The sequence below is a fragment of the Scyliorhinus canicula genome, chromosome 19, assembly GCF_902713615.1.
Source record: "Scyliorhinus canicula chromosome 19, sScyCan1.1, whole genome shotgun sequence".
NCBI lineage: Eukaryota > Metazoa > Chordata > Chondrichthyes > Carcharhiniformes > Scyliorhinidae > Scyliorhinus > Scyliorhinus canicula.
Window position 1 is genome coordinate 70837211 of NC_052164.1, and position 23529 is coordinate 70860739.

The window sequence follows — 23529 nt, forward strand, 5'->3', positions numbered from 1 at the left end:
GAAAATGATTCTGAAGAGCCAGTTAGAGCTGCATGTTGAAAATGTTACTTTTCTCTAGTAGCAAGGGTACAGACCCAATTTCCTCCAAAAATAGATTGTGTGGGCTTGCTGTAAATAGTGTGTATGGTACAAATGGTTGATTGTCTCCTTAGGAACCTTGGGTGCTGTTTGTGTACTGGAGATTTGTATCTTGACTAATTCAATAATTACTCTGCAATCTAGTTAATGATTATCCTCCTCCGCAAGTAAAGCTCTCACAAACCCAACAAAAGTTGTTGAATTTTATGTTGCGTATCCCATTGAATCTGTAATTGCATTGATCAGCGAGCCTTTGCAGTATTTTCACGGAGGGAAATAACTTTTGAGTTTTACCGCTGCAGTTTCAACCGTTCCAAAGAGGTAAGTGAGCGTGGATCTGTACCTCCAAAATGCCGAACCGAAGGATTCTTCGCTGGGACTGCCCAGACTTGCTCCTCCATTGTCGGGCTGTTATTAACAAGTCTGTGCTGACAGTTAAAAATCTGTGGTTGTCAATTGTACTTGCAAACTCCTTGACTTGTTGCAGGCAAAGGAAAACCTGAGTCTGCAATCTGAGCTAGGAGCGGCATCAAGAAGGTTTTAAACATCTGACTGGTCTTTCATTTTCACACTTTATCTTCGGACATCATGCTGCACTACACACCCATAAGTGTTAATGTAATTTTTCTGTTTTGTTTTTTCCACGCTTCTTCAATGCCTTTGCATTGCCACAAATCTACTTACTGTGGGTTCACATACAGCTAGGCTGCTCTGTTACCATACCGAAATGAATTTGGTGTCAGCCAGCAGCTATTGAACTGTGAGGAAATCTAGCACATTTCGTTTAGACACATGGATTTTCCAGCACAGAAAGCAAGATTCCTGGTTGTGTATTCTGCCCTTACTGCCATCCTAGCAGAGATTAACTGAACAAGGTATGGATGTGAACTGGGATCTTTCTTTTCTATATGCCTCAGTTCCACAATGCAAATTGCATTTGCCATTAAGTATTGGAGGAACCATCAGTTTTATTACTATACCTGGGATTAGCATCTACCTGGTTTAATTTCAAAATATTAATGGTTACAGGCAAGACGTTGGCTTTACCTGTCCTTCCTCCTTTTGAATTAACCTATCTTTTTTGACCACGTTTTGGTTACTCACCTTAATGTCTCCTTGATTCCTTTTTTGTTGATTACACCTTTGAAAAGCACCGTGAGACTTTTTACTATATTGAAGTCACGACAAAGTTGTTGCCTGACATGGACATGTATCTAAGTGAATCCCACCAGTGATCAATTGCATCCCTGTTTTACATGATATAAATCATGTAATATAAGTGGAAATTACACACTGGTAGCTTTTTTGGAATGTTATAAATGTCTGCAGTAACGTAAAAGGAGAAGCCCCTGAAGTGCATTCATCTAGATAGCCGGTTTTACTGACTTAAGTCCCTGAATCTGCTTCCACCCATTCTTTCAGGGAGTGCAATCCTGATTATGACTTGCTGCATGAACAAATTTCTCCTCATCTCACCGCCCAATTCCTTTGCGTGTTACCTTCCTTTCTGCCATTGAAAACAGTTTGAAATTTTATGCTGCCAGATAAGGAGGTATTAGGATAGATGACCAAAAGCTTGGGTAAAGCGGAACTTTTAAATGAGGGTATCAAAAGGGAAAAACGAGGCAGAGAGGTTGAGGGATTTTTGGACCTGAGGGCCTAGACAGCTGGAGCCAAAGACACCAATGGTGGAGCAAATAAAATCGGGAAAACTCAAGAGGCCAGAATTGGAGGCGTGCACAAATCTGAATTGTACAGAAATCAGATGGGGCAGGCATTGAAGAGATTTGAAAACAAGGATGAGACTATTGCAGCTGAGGTATCGCCAGGCTGGGGACCAATATAAGTCAGTGAGCATAGGTCTCCATGTAATTAAATTTCTACATACATGATTCCATTCTAGTAAATCTCTTTTGCAACCGTTCAAAGGTCTTGAAATCCCTCCTACAATATGGTACCCAAAATCATACATAGTACTTCAACCAGGGCTGCGGTAATTTGTAAAGTTTCAGCACAACTTCCTTGCTCTTGTACTTTGCACCTCTGTTAATAAAGAAGAGGAATCTATGCCTTTTTAAACCTATTTTTAACTTGTCCTGCCACCCTGTGTATGGACCCCTCTGGTTCCTCTGCTCCAGTATCTCCCATTATTTTAACAGTTTGTTCTGCTTGATACCTGTTGTGGAATTTAGGTGAAATTCATTTGTACTGCTTAAAGAAGGACAAAATTCAATTTGTTTTACTAAACAGTAAATGTTGCAATTTGTCTCCAATGCAGCAGGTACAATTTGTCTCCAGTGCAAGGGTAGGAGGAGATTTTTACTTTATAGCCTCATGATGAAGTATAGAAATGTTGTGAGATTGACTTGGTGAAATCAAGCACAAAGGCCAGCATTACTTATCTACTCAAGGATATATGCATAAAGATTTAATATAGGTAGCCCAAGTATTCTATGTGCCTGTCGATTTTTGAACATCTCGAATCCAAGATATTGTGAACAACCTCTCATAAGTATAAAATAAAATAGATTAAAAGTGTAAGTATAAAATAAAATAGATTAAAAGTGTATCAACTGCTGGAAGTGATTTAATATTAAATCAAATGTGTGTTTTGTAATTTTTTTAAAAATCAACATTTTTTTATGGACAAGGAGGAGGGATTAAGCCCAGACAGCCATCCCCTCCCGCAGGAATGTATGATTTCCGCAGGGAGAGAGCAGCATTTGGAAGGAATGTGTACAGTTTGAAATTTACTGCCTCCGTCCTTGATTTTGAGTGTGCCCAGATCCTTGTGAAGCAGTTTAGTTTTGCTCTGGATTGCAGGTGTAAAGTTAGACTATTATACCCTTTATTGGATCTCAGCCATTTTGGCCCGAATCAAGCAGCGCATAACTGCACTATCAGTCTTCTATTTGAACTGCTATTTGTTTTCTGACTGGGAGCAGCCATTTTGTGTTAAGTCTCTCCTTGAGGACTGCTTTATGTTTCCCATTAGTGGTGGACCTGAGGAGGAAATTTACACACAGTCTCTGGTCCCGACTCTCTGATACCGCCAGCAATGTTTAAGAAAGCACAAGGGTAAAGCCGGAGAATAACGAGTAATGCCACGGATATTTCCCTTTATATTATGAATTACGTGACCATTCAAGTGAATACACTTCCTTTTTCCTGCAGTATGTTGGAACACATACACATCTGTTTTTCTCGTCTCTCTGTCTCTCTCACACACGCAATGCAGCTTATTTAAATGACTCTTAAAGAGACACTGCGACTTTGGGAGGATGAAAGTCTGAAAACAGTGATTTGTCAACATTGGGGACAATCTGTTTTGATTTTATTGATGGAGTCAGAGTGCCACTTTAACCTTTCGGCTGATATTTTAAACCGAGGCCCTGCTTGTCCTATCAAGTATTCGTCAACGATCCTGTGGAACTATTTCAAAAAAGTGGAGAAGAACAATGTCCTGGTAATATTTATCCCTCAAATAGCATAGCTAAACAACAGTTTATTTGATTATTATCACATTGCTGTTTATAGTACCCTGTTATGCACAAAATGATGGCTGCATTTCCTACATTGCAGCAGTTACTACACTTGAAAAACATTTAACTGGTTGTGAAGTACTTTGGGATGTCCTGAAGTTATGAATGGTGCTCTGTAAATGCAAGTCTTTTTTTCAGAAAAGATTAGCCCAATGATATGACTCGCAAAATGTTCACATTACTTCCAGTAAGAGGAGAATATAGGCCCCTAGCTCCTGTGCCTCTGTCTCTAATGCACCTAACTGACTGGAATTGTAAAAAGCAGGCAGCCATGTAGACCAAGGCAAAGAGACAGAGTTATTAAGACACAAGGAGGCTACTCAGTCCATAAAGCAATCCAGTCAGTCCCATTCCCCAGTTCTATCCTCTAGCCCTGCAAGATTATTTATCTCAAGTGCTATCCAATTCTCTTTTGACCGTCCCCACTTCCGCCACCCTCAAGGGCAGTGAGCTCCAGATCATTACCACTCGCTTGGTCAAAAGGTTCCTCCTCACATTCCCCTTGCATTTCTTGTGTAAAACCTTATACCTGTGTCCCTTTGTTGTTGTACCACCAACTACTAGGAACAGCTTCTCTTTGTTTACCTTATCTAAACCTGCCATAATTCTGTGCACTTCTAACAAATCTTCCCTCAATGTAACTCTTATTTGCTTTTTATAATATGCCATTGCTGCAGGGGCCTGCTAAAATGAGTTACTTGCTGTATTCAGGATTTGTAGGAGTGAGCTGCTGCATAGTAGATCAAGGAGTAGTCTTGTTACACAATAACCCATTATTTTCTCATCCGTCGACCATTCACAGCTGTTTTGTCTCATTGAGGTGAATGCTCGGACAAGTGGTACACTTCCCATTTCAGTGAAGTGGTGCCACTGAAGTACAGCCTGATTGGGTATAGCTTAAGTACAGTGCAAAACTTACATTATACCTCAAGCAAATGCTTTAGTCCCAATCTCAGAAGCACACATGGTACTGCACCACTAAGACATTATTCACATACCATATTGAAGAAAAAACTTACATTGAGTTATAAAGGACATGACTTGAGCATATATTTTAAACTGCCATTTAAGTATAGTACTGGGGGAGTACTTTTTAAAATCTTCGTTCTTGGGATTAGGCATTGTTGGCAAGGCCAGCATTTGTTGCCTATCCCTAATTGCACTTGACATGGTGGTGGTGAGCGACCTTCTTGGACCACTGCAGCCCACAGTTTGGGTGAGTTACTGGTCACGGCATTCCCAATTTCTGAGCAAGTAATGGATGAAAGAACTGATTTCCAGAGGTGAGAGTACATTCTGTTGGATGGGCGGGGATTCCAGGAATTTGACCCAGCAATAGTTAAGGAACAGCAATATAGTTGCTGTTCAGGTTGATGTGTGGCTAGGAGTGGAATTATAGAATCCTTTCAGTGCAGAAGGAGGCCATTCAGCCCATTGAGTCTGCATCCTGCCTAAATTGCATTTTCCTGACATTGAGGGCCAATCCACCTAATCCGCACATTTTTGGACTGTGGACTGTGGGAGGGAACCGGAGCACCCAGAGGAAACCCACGCAGACATGGGGAGACTGCAAACTCCACACAATCAGCCAAGATGGAATTGAACCAGGGTCCCTGGTGCTGTGAGGCACAGTGTTACCCACATTGCCGCCCTAACCAGTAGTTGGTGGTGTTCTCATGCATCTGCCTTGTTATTCTGGTAGCGGAGGTTGCTGGCTGGAAAGATGCTGTCTCTGGAGACTTCGCAAGTTAATCCAATGCATCATGCAGTCAGTACGCACTGCTGCCATTGTGTGGTGGTGGAGGGAATTAATGTTTAAATTGGTGGAACGGATGCCAGTCAAGCTAGCTGATTTGTTCTCGATCATGTTAAGCTGCTTGAACCGTGGAGCTGTATTCATCCAGGTAGGTAGGGGTATTCGGACAAACTCCTAACTTGAAACGAAAATCGCTTATTGTCACAAGTAGGCTTCAAATGAAGTTACTGTGAAAAGCCCCTCGTCGCCACATGCCGGCGCCTGTTGCGTCTTGTAGATGGTGGACAGGCTTTTGGGGAGTCAGGAGGTGAGTTACTTTGTGTGGAATTTCCAGCTTCTGACCAGTCAGTGGATTAAAGAGCTGAATTTCAGAGGTGAGAGTGGCTGCCTTTGACATCAAAGTGGCTTTCCACCAAGTATGGCAGCAAGGTGCCCGAGCAAAATTGATGAATGGAAATTGGGGCGGGAGGAGGAGGGAAACTCTTCACTGGTTGGAGTCATATTAGCACAAATGAAAATGGTGTGCTTGTTGGATGCCAATCACGGTGCCAGTGGTTAGCATTGCTGCCTCACAGCGTCTGAGACCCATGTTCAATTCTCGCTTCGGATGACTGTCTGTGTGGAGTTTGTTCGTTCTCCCTATGTCTGAGTGGGTTTCCTTCGGGTGCTCCAGTTTCCTCCCACAGTCCAAAGATGTGCTGGGTAGGTGGAGTGGTCATGCTAAATTGTCTGTAGTGTCCAAAGGTTAGGTGGGGTTCTGGGATAGGGTAGGGGAGTGGGCCTAGTTAGAAGGCTCTTTCAGATGGTCGGTGTACACTCGATGGGCCGAATGGCCTCCTGCTACACTGTAGGGATTCTATGATCTCTGCTCCAGGACATTTGCACGGATTCCGATGGGTATCAGGGGTGTCAGGCTGGCACAGTTGTTAGCACTGTTATCTCATTGCCAGGGACCTGGGTTCGAATCCGACCAATGATAGTTCTGTGGAGTTTGCACATTCTCTCCGTGTCTCTGTGTGTTTCCTCTGGGTATTCGGATTTTCTCCCATGATCCAACGATGCACAGGTTAGGTGGATTAGCCATGCCAAATTGTCCTTTAGTGACTGAGATGTGCAGGTTAAGTGGGGTTACAGGGATAGGGTGGGAGAGTGGGCCTTGGTGGGGTGGTCCTTTCAGGGTCAGTGATGGCCCGATGGGCCAAATGGCCTCCTTTGGCACTGTTGGGATTCTATGGATTCTGTATCCTAGACCCAACAATCTTCAGCTGCTATATTATTGACCTTCCCTCCAACATAATATCAGATGGAGTGTGAGTAAGGTCACTGGCAAGGTCAGCATTTGTTGCCCAACCCTAATTGCCCGTAAACCGAGTGGCTTGCTAGGCCATTGCAGAGGGCAGTTGAGATTCATGTTGCTGTGGGTCTGGAATTGCATCCTTAGAGGATGTTAGTGAATCAGATGGGCTTTACGACAATCAATGATAGTTCATGGTCACCATTACTGAGGCAAGCTTTCAATTCCAGAATTTTTTCTTAAATAATTGAATTTAAATTCCGCCAGGTGCTATGGTGAGATTTGAACCCATTTTCCCAGACCATTAGCCTGGCGCTCTGCATTATTAGTCCAGTAATGTTACTACAATGCCATCATTTTCCCCCATCTCCTACAAGAGAAACTCTAACCATCCCCCCATGTCATTCATCCAGCCTTTCCTTGTAAGATAACTGCCCATTCCAGGTATTCGTCGGGTAAACCTTCACTGAACTGATGCCAATATATTTACATTCATCCTTAAATGAGGAGACCCAATACTGCACACAGCACTCCAGATGTGGTCTCATCAGTGCCCTCTAATACTGAAGCATAACTTTCCTACTTTTGTATTCAATTCTCCTCGCAAGAAACAATACCGTGGGCAGCACGGTAGCACAAGTGGATAGTACTGTGGCTTCACAGCGCCAGGGTCCAAGGTTCGTTTCCCCGCTGGGTCACCGAGGAGTCTGCATGGTCTCCCCGTGTCTGCGTGGGTTTCCTCCGCGTGCTCCGATTTCCGCCCACAGTCCAAAGACGTGCAGGTTAGGTGGATTGGCCATGATAAATTGCCCTTAGTGACCAAAAAAGTTAGGAGGCGTTATTGAAATAGGGTGGAAGTGAGGGCTTAAATGGGTTGGTGCAGACTCGATGGGCCGAATGGCTTCCTTCTGCACTGTATGTTCTATGTTCTAATAACATTCTATTAGTTTTCCTAATTATTTGCTGTACCTGCATACTAACGTTTTGCAATTTCTGCACTAGATCCCTCTGCATCTCAGAGCTCTGCAGTCTCTCACCATTTAGATAATATGCTTTTGTATTTTCCTGCAAAATGGACAATTTCCCATTTTCCCATATTATTCTCCATTTACCAGATTTCTGCCTGCTCAGTTAACCTCTCTATACCTTTGTCGCCTCCTTATGACATCTTCACAACCTACTTTCCTACCTATTGCTATATCATCAGCAAATCTGTCCACCATTTATATATTCAGAAGGCGAGAACCTTTGGTTCCTTCATCCAAGTCATTTATATAAATTGTAAAACATTGAGGTCCAGCACTCACCCCTGTAGCACACCATCTTGCCAACCAGAAAATGATCTGCTTGTACCTATTCTCTTAGTTCCTGATACCTAGCCAATCTTCAATCAAGGGTAATATGTTACCCCTTGCACCATGAGCTTTTATTTTCTGCAGTAACCTTTAATGTGGCACCATATCAAATGTCTCCTGGAAATGTAAGTATAGTACCTGCACCTTGGTCCACAGCGCATGTTACTTTCAAATAACTCAATAAATTGGTTAAACATAGGATGGGCAACAAATATTGGTCTTGCCAGTGGAGGTCACATCCCATTTAATTAATTAAATCTTCAATTTGCAAAATTGTTGTGTGCTTTTAAGGCAGAGTAGACTTAAACAAAGTAGTTAGCAGAGCAAAATATTGGTATCTTGGGTTCTGGAGTCATCTGAGGTCAAAAAGTTATAAATCAAATCTCCTCTGCTTGTACCTGTCTGGTAACTGGCTTGATTAGTTAAGTCTAAATTCCTCAGGCTAAGATTTTGCTGACAACTGACCAGTCTAGTGAGTCTAAATCAAGCTGCTCACTTTCTGGCTCACTTCTAATTATGTTATAGTTTTCCATATATATATATATATATGGGCATATAATAGAAAACATTGGGGATTCAGGGAGTCTTCCTGACCTTCAAGTTGTCATTCTTGGTGCCCGGGCCCTTGTTAAAGAGCCTCTGTCTCTAGAGAAGGTTGCTCCTTTATCTGCCTGTAACCTGTTTGACTTTCAAGCTGTCTAGAGCTCCTCTAGGCCTCCAATTATGTTTTTAACAGACTGCCCGATGAGTCCTTCATGTCAAAGTCCAACTTCTTGGGCAAGAGTGGGGAGGCAGAAGAGAGCCATGATCGAGCTGAGTCCAACTAAATAAGCCGTGCAATATCAGTTCTGTATTGCTATTGAATATAATGTAGAACTGCCTATTTGTTCCTGAGTATATATAAACTGACAAGTGCTTCCTGCTCTTCCTTTGCAAGTTGTCCAATAAGGTTACATGGGTTGGAGTTGAGTGGCTTTATCTTGTGCTGAAAATCAATGTGCATCTCTTTTCTACTTGAACTGCTGACACATTTTTGCTGTTTTGCCTTGACTGGTTTGTAATAACACTGGTGGACATCAGGTGGCATTACTACAATGTAGAGTTAGCTGCATTCCAGCTCATTATTGTGTTACCTTTAGAGTTAGCCATTAAAATGGGTTGTCTTAAGCTAGCATAACAAAATTGAAATAATTTGAAATCAGAAGGCGAGAGTATTGGAACACCTTGTTAATGAGGCATTGCTGCATGTTGCATGGGACGTGTTTTCTGGGTTATGTCCTTGTGACTAGATAGTTATTTTCAAGTCTTCTATTCCTAAATTGGTAAATTTATTGTCACTACATATTTTGTATGCTGCACTAATGAAAGAATTTATTGGAACAATGATGGAGTTGTGTGATACCTCAATTTTTGGTTTACAATATATCTTATTTAAATCTCTACATTCCAACTTTAGCATCCTGCTCACTTAAATAATAGTTCCTGTGTTCTATTTTTGTGGGTCTGCAGGTGTTGAATCAGAAACTTATTTCAGCAGAGAGAGACTTGTGCACGGCAAGGCTTCACACAATTCTTTGTTGTCTTTTGTTCTGACTCCTAACTCACACTTATGATCTCGTAAACGTATCCTTGAATGTGATTGAAATCTTCGCAATGGTGGGAGAATTAAGGATGAGTGTGAAATTTCTGTACAGGGGTACCATGTCTGCTTGATCTATGAGAAACAGCCAATTGGCAGCACAGTTACAGGTTTGAAAGTGAGGTTGTCTGGATAGCATTTTGAGCTGCAAAACACGGTGCAGTTTGTTTTTGGAATTGCAAAGAATTTGGGAATTAATCAAGAGAATCACACAAGCATGTTGCTATACTTTGAAGTATGTTGGTTTATGTGTCGTATTTCCTTCAGAATTACAGCACAAATAAATACAGTAGATACCATAGAAAACACGGGTTGCTGCACATGTGTACTACAGTTACATTCCTCTTGTCAAACTAAAGTTGTCAAATACATATTTTTAATTGCTGTTTCTCTTTTTTCCCCAGAAGAAATGAATTTTGTGAAGAAGAAGCCAGCAGCAAGGCACAATTCTACAGAAAACATGCAGTAAGTCATTCAGTACAATTTTGATGTTAAAACTCTTGAGGTCACTGGACACTACTGAGGATTTGAAAGCGCACAACCCATGCAAGAATGCAAAATTTATTTCAATGTTCTGTAAATGGTCTATTTGATATAAAATACCTGTTCAATTCTTGGTCTGTGTTGCAAGGGTGTTTCTGCTGTCTTTGGTGATGCTGAGCTAGAGAGTGAGTAACATTAGCAAGGTTTTGAACTCTACGATGATTGCCTGTGGAATTTGTGCGGTCAGTCTAGTTCCCAAAGGACCACTGGTGCCCGTGGAATAGCAAAGATTGCTATGTCTTCCCAACACTAGGTTCCAGTGTTAAAAGGACCTTGATTAAAATGAGGAGCATTCATTTGAAGATGCTTCGTTAATTAAACATGCGTTGCATTAAGCACAGTCCTAGTTCTGTGATGTAACTTCCGGACTGAAGGAGAGATATTTGGGATGGCAGCAAAGCAAGTGCAGTGGTCAATCTCTTGTGTTTTTCAGTTAGAACATAGAACACTACAGCGCAGTACGGGCCCTTCGGCCCTCGATGTTGCGCCGACCTGTGAAACCATCTGAAGCCTATCTGACCTACACTATTCCATTTTCATCCATATGTCTATCCAGTGACCACTTAAATGCCCTTAAAGTTGGCGAGTCTACTACTGTTGCAGGCAGGGCGTTCCACACCCCTACTACTCTCTGAGTAAAGAAACTGCCTCTGACATCTGTCCTATATCTACCACCCCTCAATTTAAAGCTATGTCCCCTCGTGTTGGCCATCACCATCCGAGGAAAAAGACTCTCACTGTCCACCCTATCTAACCCTCTGACTATCTTATATGACTCTATTAAGTCACCTCTCAGCCTTCTCCTCTCTAACGAAAACAACCTCAATTCCCTGAGCCTTTCCTCGTAAGACCTTCCCTCCATACCAGGCAACATCCTAGTAAATCTCCTCTGAACCCTTTCCAAAGCTTCCACATCCTTCCTATAATGTGGTGACCAGAACTGCACGCAGTACTCCAGGTGTGGCCACACCAGAGTTATGTACAGCTGCAGCATGACCTTGTGGTTCCGAAACTCAATCCCCCTGCTTATAAAGGCTAGCACACCATATGCCTTCTTAACAGCCCTATTAACCTGGGTGGCAACTTTCAGGGATTTATGTACCTGGATGCCGAGATCTCTCTGTTCATCTACACTACCAAGAATCTTGCCATTAGCCCAGTACTCTGCATTCCTGTTACTCCTTCCAAAGTGAACCACCTCTCACTTTTCCGCATTAAACTCCATCTGCCACCTCTCAGCCCAGCTCTGCAGCTTATCTATGTCCCTCTGTATCCTATAACATCCTTCAGCACTATCCACAACTCCACCGACCTTGTCTCTCATTCTGTGTCTCGTGTGAACCATCCAATTTTACGGCTGTACAGGGCTGAAACTGTATTTAAAACAGCAAGTTGACATTGACTCAAATTAACCTGAGTTATGGAAATATTTACTTGTCTGAATTTGATGACGAGAAGATCAGGGAAAGCACTGGGTGTTAAAAGTGAAGCCGTTTTTAGATCCATTACTAAACTGCCAATCCTGCTAGTTTGGGGTATCCAAAGTGCAACCTATTGGCCAAACCTCATCTATAAAACCTCTGAAATAATTTCTGTTGGATCGATTCAATTTGTGCCCGATTCAGGTCAGTCAACCAGAAGACACGGGTTTAAGTTCATTCTCAACAAAAAAAGAGGTAGATGTTGAGTATTTTTAAAATCGTAGCCAACTATTATGATCTGGAATGACTAGTCTAAAAAAGGGTGATGAAGATGACCCCTTTAGGGTATCAATAATACTCAAAAAGGAAATTTGTGGGGCTACAGGTGAAATAAAGAACTGTGGAGTGGAACTAATTGGATAGTTATTTTAAAGATCAGGCACTATGGGCTGAGTCGCCTCCTGTGATTCTGTGTAAGTATTATAAACTGTGCACTGTTCTTTTTCTTTCCTCACTTGTTTATTGTTTCATCCTTTCAAGGAAGCCGGAGATTCTGCAGGCCCTCACGGCATTGTTAGATGCTGTCCAGCCAAGATGGCAGGAGATCCAAAGTTATGACGACCTCAACAATGCACACTTCACAAATAAACTCGGAATTTTCGCCATTGGTTACAATACGAGGTGGGTCGAGGACATCCGGTACCATTACGCAGAAATCAGCTCCCAGGCGCTGGTTGGAAAGAGACTGAAAGAATATTTAAATCCGGATAAGCCAGAGGGCAAAGTCATAGCCATGAAGCGTCAAAAGATGAACTGGAAGAAAGTCTATTACAAGCTTTTTGAGATCACTAAAAGCGAGGCGCGCTGTCTCGAGCTGCACTTTGCTTTCGAATGGATACCCATCGCACTTTCCCGAGCGGCTGGCGACAACGCTATACAGTATTTGCTTCCGGGCGGGATCCCGGACACCAATGGTCTCTACGTGATTGGCTGTGAGGAAACAGAGGGTGAGGTTTTCTCCCCGCGGCGAGATTATGGGATACGGGTGCTCCCAAGGGTCTCTCTGCGGCGGGATTCTGGTGGCGCCACCGCAGGACCGTCTCTCTTGGAGAATGAACTTGTCGACTGCGGTGAGATGAAGTCAAAAATCCGCTACTGTTACTTGGGCATAGCGGAGGAGACAACCATTCGCCAGTGTATACTGCAACACTTTCAACCACCTGTCAAGATGCTGAGCATAGAGACATGTACCATCAATAGCTTCCTCTCTGAAAACTGTCGGGCGGGAGCCATCTCCAGATCTATTTACATCAAATTTATAGAAGTAGAAAAGGAGTCTCTCTCTGCCGGCTGCGTGCTTGAGTGTTTGGAAAAAGCCATGGGGTATTCTTTACGATTCACAAAGTAAATCTCAACAGTAGCGCACGTATTCAATTGTGATGTGCAAAGAGTTCTGCCTGGTCACATTTAGAGCTGTAATAATGTCAGGGTTTTGATTTTGGAGCTTCCCACACTGTACTAAGGATTTTGATGCTGTAGTGGCTGAAGAAGGGGATTGGGTGGAACAAAATTGAAGGTTCAAGACTGCAAGTGGAATTGATTTGGAAGCAAAAGGCAGGAGCTGAAATCATGGAGGAAATAGTTTGCAGTTACTCGGGTTCTATGGAAGAAAGGTTTGACTCTAGAAAGTGAATGGTGGAGCCTTGGTACCTTAACGGCTTTAACGGTCTAATGTCTTGGTTACAGCCCTATTAATGTACGTTGCACTGTACAATCCTATCACCTACCAGTTTACCATCTAGGACATGAATGCAAGCTGTGAGAGCACCTACCTGTCACACTGGTCTGGTAGTATATTGAGAAGCATGTGGTCTTAGTGCTGCCCAGCACTTCAAAATCCACCTGCCACTCCTGTGGTGACTTCATCAGGTTACGAACTGATAAGCCGAGTAGCAAATGTGCATTTCGATTGGAAGTGGGGAAAGAAAAGAGGGTGGGAAAGCAGAAATTGAAATGGGGCCTCAATCTGCTGCATGCATGACTTATCGACCGAAGTTAGCAAAGACCCGATGGTCTGAGTGGATGCTTCCGTGTTGTTCGGGTGGTTGCTCGGAAGTAGCCTTGAGAGGCCAACGAGTCAAATCAAACCTCCTATGGCAATCTATTTATAACCTTCCCGTTATCAGAAACACAGTTCCATGAACCTCATTTTGTGTTGGATCATGTCCCAGCGCCAACATGCACAGCTGTGATTGTCCTGGCACTTTTAATGATGTGCACAGTGCCTTGAAACTATCCCAGAGTTTAATTCCAGCATGTGCTAAACAATTGTGTGGAAAATGCAGTGAAATTAGATGGCTGGAAGTAAATATGTGTGAAGGAGTAGAGCCAGGAAGACATCAGAATCCTTAATGAGGAGAACCTTGGTGCAAACTATTCTATTGGGCTTCCTAAATATAATGATGGCAGTGACTAAAGTAACTAGATGTCCTCCACTGGCCATTTCTACATGGAGCTTTTAAAATGAATAGTGCACTTCTACATGAACAGATCTCTGATACAATCTATTAACTTTATACACGAGTGTAAGTAACGTCCGGGAATGGGATTCAAAGCAAAGCTTCCCAGAATGATTTGTATCTTGAAGTAATTTTCTTCTTCTAAAACAACCCTAAACGGATCTCATCTACTTGTTACAGTTTTCTTTTCATTGCAAAATGAGTGCTATCAATTGACGATTAAAATTAAGGTACTGTGTTAGGAGCAAACAGCTTTGCGCCTACGGCCAAAGCGGTCCTTTGTGACTAGTTAAATCTTAACAACCCACTGCTCTGACTGTGCATTTGTGGCTTTGCACAACAGTGTAACCCAGTTTAGGTGCATTGCACCCACTGTACATGTGCGACTGAGATTTTGGGGACTAGGGCTTTGTGTGTTGCTGTGCACCATGGATTAAACCTTCTGTGATTCATTATCTGTTGAGTTACGTGGGGAGCACCTTTTAATCAGTGTAGATTACAGTACAAGTTAACTGCCAAGGTTTTCCCTATGCAAACTGTATCCAGTGGAATCCATTCTATATTCTAATCATTTTCATTATTCCTCCTTCAACATTTAGTGCCTGCATTAGGTTTTATCTTTTGTGGTGGTTTCAAAGTTTGAGATACAATGAGGAAAGTTTTCCAAATGACTGAATAAGAAAATAGACCCACAGCCATCACACTAGATTCCCTTCGGACCATAGTTTTACTAGAGAAGCACTGCTCCCAAAAGTACCGCAGAATCTAACTCTGGCTTGTCAAATATATTGTCCCCCAACTTTGGAAATCAATATCTTTCTTGTAAAATCCTGTGGGAGGCTTCAAATTGGTCATTCAACAGATAGCACTATAGTACCTTAAATTCAGAAGCATACTGTTTACTGGATCATAACAGAGATGAGCCTCAATTGGAAAGAAAAAATGTTAACTTTAAAAAGCAGATCCAATAAAAGAGAAGTCCTGTCAACAATATTCACCTTGCAGTTTGTTATCAGCAGATAGGTGGAACTGCAGCAGCCAGAGCCTTTGACTTCCCACGGTTAAAAAATAATGTGCTTTCATCTTTACTAGTCTGCCATTTTTAAGGTGAAATCAGAGTACAGGTTTTACCAGTTGATTACTCTTCTGGAAACTGGAGCAGAACGAGAAAGGATTTGTTTCCCAGCCTATGCAGATTAAATAGGGAGATGGTAGATGCATTATGGCTAGACTCTATACCGACTGAAGGAAAAAGTCCATCGGGTTTCCTGTTACTTTTCAGCAGCAAATATGATGTTAGTATCAGTCTTGTCCTCATTGACAGTTGATAGCACATATCATTGAATGTGCTGCAATTACTGGCTCAGTTAGATTATGATGCATCCATCTTATTCCTGTCTATCACTCCTAATTTGGTCAAATAACTTTCTGTCGCTTACTGCCTGGGATTACAAGAAGAATGGTTACTTGGGTGGGATAACGAGGTTTATCAACAATGCAAACTCTGCTTCGAGTTGATCCCTTCAAAAGAGGAGGGAGAGAAGTGGGGCCATAGCAAAAATCAAAAGTATTTTTGGTTTGGACTGGTGTGTCAGTGATATTGAAGTTTTTGGGTGCACGTTTAAGCATGGGAGCAACTAAAATTTGGATTATTTAAAGCAAAAAACAAGCGATTTGTTTCTATACTGTTTTCCATGCTGTACTTTCTCTTTAAGGAGTCCAAAGTGGATCTTTCATTCCCTTCCTACCTGAAGTCAATTGCAGTGTATTTGCTCCATGATATTTGTTTGTCCATTCCTTTTACACAATCCTTGACTCACTTTGTGAGGTACTTTGAGTAATAATGCCATATTATAGCCAAAGTGCAGCCATTTTAATTTGCAATGCACTTAAGTTAAATTTCCCGTACTGGCCACCCCGAACAGGCGCCGGAATGTGGCGACTAGGGGCTTTTCACAGTAACTTCATTGAAGCCTACTTGTGACAAGCGATTATTAATGAGGAGCATCAAGCTCCTCTCCATCCTGGCACATTTAGTCACTCGGAGCATATTGACCCTTAATCACCTGAGCCCAAAGAAATCTCAGTTCATGCCAGTGTTTTTAGGAAATCAATAGAACTATCAGCCCTATCAAAGTTGACAGGGGGAGAGGTTGATAGGCGGGGTTGTACTAGTTAATTAAAGGAAGCAATCATCAGTGTTTGGGATGGTGCTTTTCACCGCTCACCATTCTCCATCAAATCCGGGATATTAATTGATGCATTGATACTTTAGTAAAGTATCATCTAACCCCTTGTATTTGCCCAGGACTGTGTTTTAAGTTTTACCGAGGCACTTAATAAACACTATGTCTTGAAGCTATAGAAATTAGTATTAAAACTAAGCCACTCTGCAGCTTTTAATATGGATTTTCCACTCTGAGAATCAGGCCCAATATAGGATGCGTTGCTGAGTTATTATAGAGCATTACAAGTTTAATTTTTAATATTGACTTTACTCCTGTTGGGTGTAGAAAGGGCACTACAATATATTTGTGTCAGCAACATGGTTGGATATTCTGGAAGCATTCCCCAGGATGTGTTCTCAATCTGAGCCATTGAGTGGGGACCCAAGACCATACAGTGTTGGTTAAAGGCCTAACCTAGGTGTTATTCTGTGGAATCTCTTTACTACAATGGAAGCAAAAGGTATGGCACTTAAAATTTCCAAACCCGAATTGGAAACGCTATTTCCAAGACCAGAAATTAATGTTGCAGGCCAGATTTGGTATTCTGTTACTCTGAGGAAGGTGTCTTCACTGCTAATTGTGTGTGCCCACACATTGTGAAATGTCCTGTTGAAAATACTGCAGCAGGGCCAGTTAGGGTCAAAAAACTCTCTTTGACGTGTGACTGGTACTGCAGGGAGTTGAGCAGATCGTTGTTGCAAGTTGCAATAATTTGCGCTCTAGACATTCAGTAACTTTCTTAATATTCTTATGTCACCAAGAGTTAAGAATATTCTTGTATTGGTCACATTTCCAAACTGCTCGTCTTGCACACAAAGGCGGGAATAGATTGTGTGGTTCCTCGAGCCTGCTCCACCATTCAATAAGCGTAGCCGATCTTCTGTCTCGGTTCTACATTCCTGTGCACTCCCCATATCCTTTGACTTCCTGAGAGACCAAAAATTTATCTTGGCCTTAAAGAGACTCAACGATGAAGCATCTACAACCCTCTGGGGTAGAGAATTCCAAAGATTCACAACCCTTTGATTGAAGAAATTTCTCATCTCCGCCCTAAACTGCTTATCTGTTACCTGGTGATTGTGCCTGGTGTTCTAGATTCTCCAGAGGAAACAAACTTTCACTGTCTACCCTGTCAAGCTCCTTCACAGTCTTGTATATTTCAACAAGATCATCTTGAAAACTGATGAACGTTCTTAAGATCCTGTTGCAATCTTGTAGAATTGTCTCTCTCAACTTCTGTAACTGAAGTACTTGTCATTCAGTTGGTAAAATGGCCATAAGTCGGGGAAATCATTTTTGCAGAATCATTAAAGAGGTAGCATCTCTGCTTCAGGTAAATGAGCATCACTACGCCGTTCAGTCTTCAAGGTTGAACCCTGCACATTACTGTTTTAAATATTGTACTTTGGCAAAACTCTGGCCTGCTTTAAAATTAAAAACAAGAAATTGAAAATACTTAAGACATGCTTCTGAAACACTTACTGACACACGCATTTTGTGACTGAGAAAGTTCTGGATATGTTGCTAGCTATCTATAGTGTGACTGTGCTTCGGTGATGAGAGGTGGAACTTGGGGTTTTATTTTGATGCCTAATCCTGGGTAACTGCAGCCCAGAGCACTCCGTTTATTTTTTTAAAACTTTCATTAGACACTATGTTTGAGCTTTGAAATTATTTATGCCACTTTGTTGCTCTAAACTAGAGTTTCTATAAAGCAGCAAAAAGAGTTCCGAAACTGTCATAAGAAATCTAAGAAAGAAAATAAGCTTATCTAATTGAAGCCAACCATAACAGTGCAGCATGTGTAGCTATAAGCGCGATAGCTGAGAAATGGGTTAACCTGGATAACGTTCCAGAAAACTATGCAAATAACCTTACCATGTGGCATTCACGTAAATCCATTAGATTGGATTTGATCCTTGATTTGCTGCTGATCCCAAGTGAAACACAACTTATAATAGTAAAGTGCATCCAAATCAAATCCAAACTAAAAATGATCCATCTCCCTTTCAGAAGCAGCTTCATACATAGATTTGATTCCATCCAGCTGAAAATAGTGTTAGTTCCCTTTTCAAGTTTCTCGCCTCGTATTGGAGTGGAGTTCTTTGAGTGGCAGTAGCCCTTTGGTATATCATCCTTTCTTGGTTTGCGAACCTGCCAAGTAAAGAGCAATGGCAGCTGAATCCAACTTTGATCTCTCCCATCATTGTGTTCGTTTTACTAATAGCATCATTGGAAAATGTTCAAGAACATTTGCTCACTTTATTCTGCCCACCCTCACCCCTCCTCTCCCTGTCCCATTCAGGGCACTGAAACCAACTACAGACTCTGCTATTACCTAGGGTATTAGCTATTAAAAAGCAGCTCAGGAATCCAATCTCAAACCTTGTGTGTTTAGTTTAGCTATGTACCTAATGGTGCCCTTGCCCACAATGTCATTGTGGGAAAGCTTCCAACTTTATATTTAGAACCACTCCAGAAGACATCTCCAATCTCTCATTCCTTGAGAAAATATTAAACTTAATTCTGCTGATTTCAGAGGCTGTCCAATTAACATTATTAATTGAATCTGTGATCCCTCTGTTTAGAAATCCAGTTTAGTAAGTGTGCACACACTTAATCACAGACTGCTGATGAAAAGTTTCACTAATCTACAATTTGGACAGTCTAGAAACATTCCAATCCCACCACAAACAGCGTAGGACTGCTCTGTACATAATATATCAGCCAGTTAAAGCACTAATGCTTAGGACCCTTGATCTACAATTATCGTGTACAGCCCCCTTTGCTCTCGTGGATTGCCAGAGTGCATACTATGTTGAAACATACCCAGGTGCAATGTTTTTACATAGTGCAAGCATTCTAAGGTGGGAGTCTCTAAGTTACATCGGACTACTGAAGTTCCCATATAAATAAAGACCAAATGAAAGTCAGAAAAGCAAAACCAAATCACTGGAGAAAATCCCCAGAGCAAGCCACTGTCCTGAACGATGACCAACCAGGCAGGCTGAACTGTATCGTTCTTAGTTTAGACACTGTTGATCATATAAAGATGAAGAGATAGTTAGACGTAACTTTAAACAAAAAAGTTGTATTTTTTACATTTTTGTGTTTTGATTTTTTCCAAAAAGTTTTATTTTGGATGTTTCTTTGCCCTCTGGTAATTAAGCTTTCTAAAGCTTTGATTTTAAAGAGGGCAGCTATTCCTCTTGTGTAGCTGACCAATGATGCACGCACTCCAGATAATACAAACATTATCATGGCCAGATCAGGACAAGGTGCAAAGTTGTTTCATCAGCAGACAGCTGGTTGTTGCACTGATGTCCAAATATCCGAATTTAGTGGTGGAATTAAAACCTAACTTTGAATATTGTGACAATGAAAGGAAATTACGATAACAAAGAAAAACATGAATATGTTTTTTCCCCCATTTTTCTTAACTGAAATATTATGTGGTATTTATCCCTGCTGTTATTGATTATATTGTAATACATTATGAAATGATTTATCCTTTAAGAAGGAAGAAAAAAGCATCTCTGCTGACCAGCAAATGCTTGTGACTAAAAATAAATATGGATTAGAATGTTGGCTCCAAGTGAGAAAGACATACGATCATCTTCTGATTCACAAACTCACTGCCCCTACATAAGAATGTTAAGGATTTTCCATTATTTTCAATGGGAACTCCTAGTGGCTTTGGGATATTTTGGTGAGATATGTCTTGTATTCTTCTCTTGATGCAGCATTAAGCTATAAATTATTAGATATTAAAGACCATTATGACTTTATTCTTGTTTGTGTGTGGATACCTGGAAATTATACCTTTTAGATTTTACCTTTTAAAGCTATATGGGTTCAATAAATTACAACGTACACTACTATAACATCTTCAACACAACAGAATGTTATGAAGTGCTTCACTGCTGAGCAGAACCTGGGAGAAGGGCTCATAGAAATGACCAGAGTGGTGTGGTTTGCAAACTTAAAGCTGGGCGCCAGCCAGCCAAAGGAACCCAGGAGTATTTTAGAGAAAGGGAGTAATGTCTGAAGGCTCTGTCATTGATGAGGCTGAAACACAACAGCTTTTCAGAAGGATTTGCTCCTTTACCCCATTTTAAACATAGAATTTTTGTTGTAATTGTGTGCCATTTGATTTTATTTTGATTTGGTGTAATGTGCTTTTAGACCATAAGACATAGGCCATTCAGCCCATCAAGTCTGTTCTACTGTCCGATGAGATAATGACTAATCTGATGTGATAATCCTCAACTCTACTTTCCCGCCTTATCCCCATAATCCTTGATTCCCTTACTGATTAAAATACTCTCTATCTTGGCCTTAAACATACTTAATGACCCAGCCTCCACAGCTCTCTGCCTAAAGAATTCCACAGATCCATTAACCTCTGAGAGAAGGAATTCCTCCTCTACCTTACTCTGAGATTATGCCCTCTAGTCATGACTCTCCCACAAGAGGAAACAATCTCAGCATCTACCCTGTCAAGTTCCTTGAGACTCATGCCTCAATAAGGTCACCTCTTATTCTTCTAAACCAACGAGTACAGGCTCAACCTCAGGAAAATTCCTCCATTTTCCGGATCAACCTCATGAATCTTCTGGAATGACACCGATACCAGTATATCTTAGATAGGGAGACCAAAATTGTTCACGGTATTCTTACTGTGGTTTAACTAGTGCTTTGTATGGTTTCAGTAAGACTTCCCTATTTGTATACTCCATTCCCTTTGAAATAAAGGCCACCATTCCATATGCCTTCCCTGTTAGCTGCTGAACTTGCATGCTAGCCTTTTGTGGTTTCTCTTCAAGGACCCCCAAATTCCTTTGTGATGCAGCTTTCTGTGGTCTCCATTTAAATAATTTTCAGCTCTTTCATTCTTCCTACCTACCAAAGTGCATTGACTTCACATTTTCCTACATTATAGTCAACTGCCGAGTTAACTTAGTTAACCTATCTATTGACAGGGGAAAGTGACTGTTCCCTGCTCAATATCCTTACAACTGGGAAAAGGTGGGATGCAGGACTGATTGCCTCACCCCAGGTATGACTGGTATTTGGGAATATAGCATAACTTCAACCTGTTCTGTGGCACTTAATACAATTTGCTACTTTAATTGCCATTCCAAGTTACTGCTGGCATCCAAGCAGTCAAATGTAATTGGAGCCAGGTTTGGGGCTAAAAAGCTGACCAGTGATACTTCTGTCTAACTTTCAACCTTTTGCAGAGGCTAAGTTTTGAGGTATCACGATCAATAAGTTGACGTACCACAGAATCAACCAAAGAGGCAGAATGGTACTGCTGTCTCCTAAACTATTGGGTGGAACACTTTGGAAGCAGAGAATACCACCATGAAGGAAGACAAGTACACATTTGATCAGGCCTAACACCTGGTACATTGTATGCCTTGGACCCTGGAGATATCGAGCACTGAACAAAGATACATCAATGGACAAGTGATTATGCAAAGAGGAAAGTATTAACAGCATAAAAAGAAGTAAATGTTCAGAATTGTTGAGATTCTATTTAAAACAAACGTTTTTGTGTTGGGGACCATTTTTTTGTGTCCCTTCCCAATTTCATGAAGACTTGACTTGCATCATCTTGTCACGTCAACATATGTTCCAAGTGGCCCAGCGGGACCCTTATGAATTTAAACCCCCTCAAAAAGCATGTTTAGTGCACAAATGTGCTCTGTAGTATAGCACTTTTGAGCTCTTAGCTGATCGGAACCTCTGAAGTTGATCTTGGTGCCCCATGACACTAGAAGTAAAAGAAACAGCAAAAGAAAAATATGACTTTTTTTTCCATTTTGCTTACAATTAATAAGTTTCAAAATGGCAGAAGGTCAAAAAAGAAAGGAAATTATTGTATTCAGGTATGTTTTTTAAAATCTTAAATGACCATTACAAAACTTAATTTGTGATAGAATCTAGTGCTGGATTACCAATAACATGTATTTGCACAAGTTCTTTAGGTAGCAACCTTGATTATTTGAGGGTCGCAGAACCATGGCTCATGCTGTGATTTTGCTACAGGTCAGGGAAGCAGGCCCCAAGTTTACGTCAGCCAGAATGGGGATCCAAAGCTGTGCTGTTGGTGTCACTGAACCACACTGGTCACCCAGCCAACTGAGCTAACTGACCCTCTGTTGCACCTTTAGTAATATGAAGCACCTTGAAACATTTAGAATCATAGAATTTATAGTGCAGAAGGAGGCCGTTTGACCCATCGAGTCTGCATCAGCCCTTGGAAAGAGCACCCTACTTAAGCCCACTCCTCCACCCTATCCCAGTAACCCCACCTCACCTTTTGGAAACTAAGGCAATTTAGCACAGCCAGTCCACCTAACCTACACATCTTTGGACTGTGGAAGGAAACCCATGTGGAGAAAGTGCAAACTCCACGCAGACAGTCACCCGTGGCCAGATTTGAACCCGGGTTCCTGGAGCTGAGGCAGCAATGCTAACCACCTTAGTTATAATTTTAAAACAAAATATGACACTTAAGACTTCGGAGTAAGCTATTTGACTCTTCGAGTCTGCTTTGGTTGCAATAAACTCATGACTCGTCTAATTATGGTCTCAATTCCACTTCTCCCCAATAACCCTGGACTCCTTTGTCGGAAATTGAACTCCGCTCTGAATAAATTTGCTGCCCCAGCATCCACTGCTTTCTGGGGAAGAGAATTCAAATACTAACGTCCCCCAGCAAAAACCAAGTCTAGAGATAACAAAGGCATAGTTGAGGGTTTCAGCAACGATTGAGGGTACCAGCAGATGAGCTAAGGATGGAAATACACAGCCTTGGTGATAACATTAATATAATCAAAATCTCATCTTTTGGTCAAATATGACATCGAGGTTGCAAGCATATTCGTTCGATCAGACTGTTGCCAGGGACAGAGTCAGTGGCTGGGACATGGAGGAGGGTTCAAAAGTAATGGTTTCAGCCTTCGCAAAATTTGAAAATTTCTGCTCATCCAATACTGGACATTGACTAAGCTGCCCGATAATTTAGCTGCAGAGAAGTTGAGCAAGGTGGTATTTAGGTAGAAGTGGTGTCATCAGCATAAATGTGAAGACTAATCTAATGCTGTGCTTTAGGTAAAGGTGAGGTGTGGCAGCAGGAAGGAAAA

At 41.6% G+C, this 23529-nt stretch overlaps 1 protein-coding gene across 3 annotated transcripts in view; it reads left to right on the forward strand.

Moving 5' to 3' along the window:
* The window catches only part of LOC119953842 (myb/SANT-like DNA-binding domain-containing protein 2), a 32014-nt gene extending 11851 nt beyond the window's left edge, over window positions 1-20163 (forward strand). For 2 of the 3 annotated variants that reach the window (XM_038778400.1, XM_038778402.1), the window contains 2 exons: window positions 10069-10129; window positions 12169-20163. In XM_038778400.1, coding sequence (XP_038634328.1) covers window positions 10069-10129; window positions 12169-13036 — 929 coding nt within the window. In that variant the 3' untranslated portion in view covers window positions 13037-20163. The remainder of the gene's footprint in view (window positions 1-10068; window positions 10130-12168) is intronic. The other variant, XM_038778401.1, reaches the window with a different exon arrangement.
* Window positions 20164-23529: the final 3366 nt, after the last annotated feature.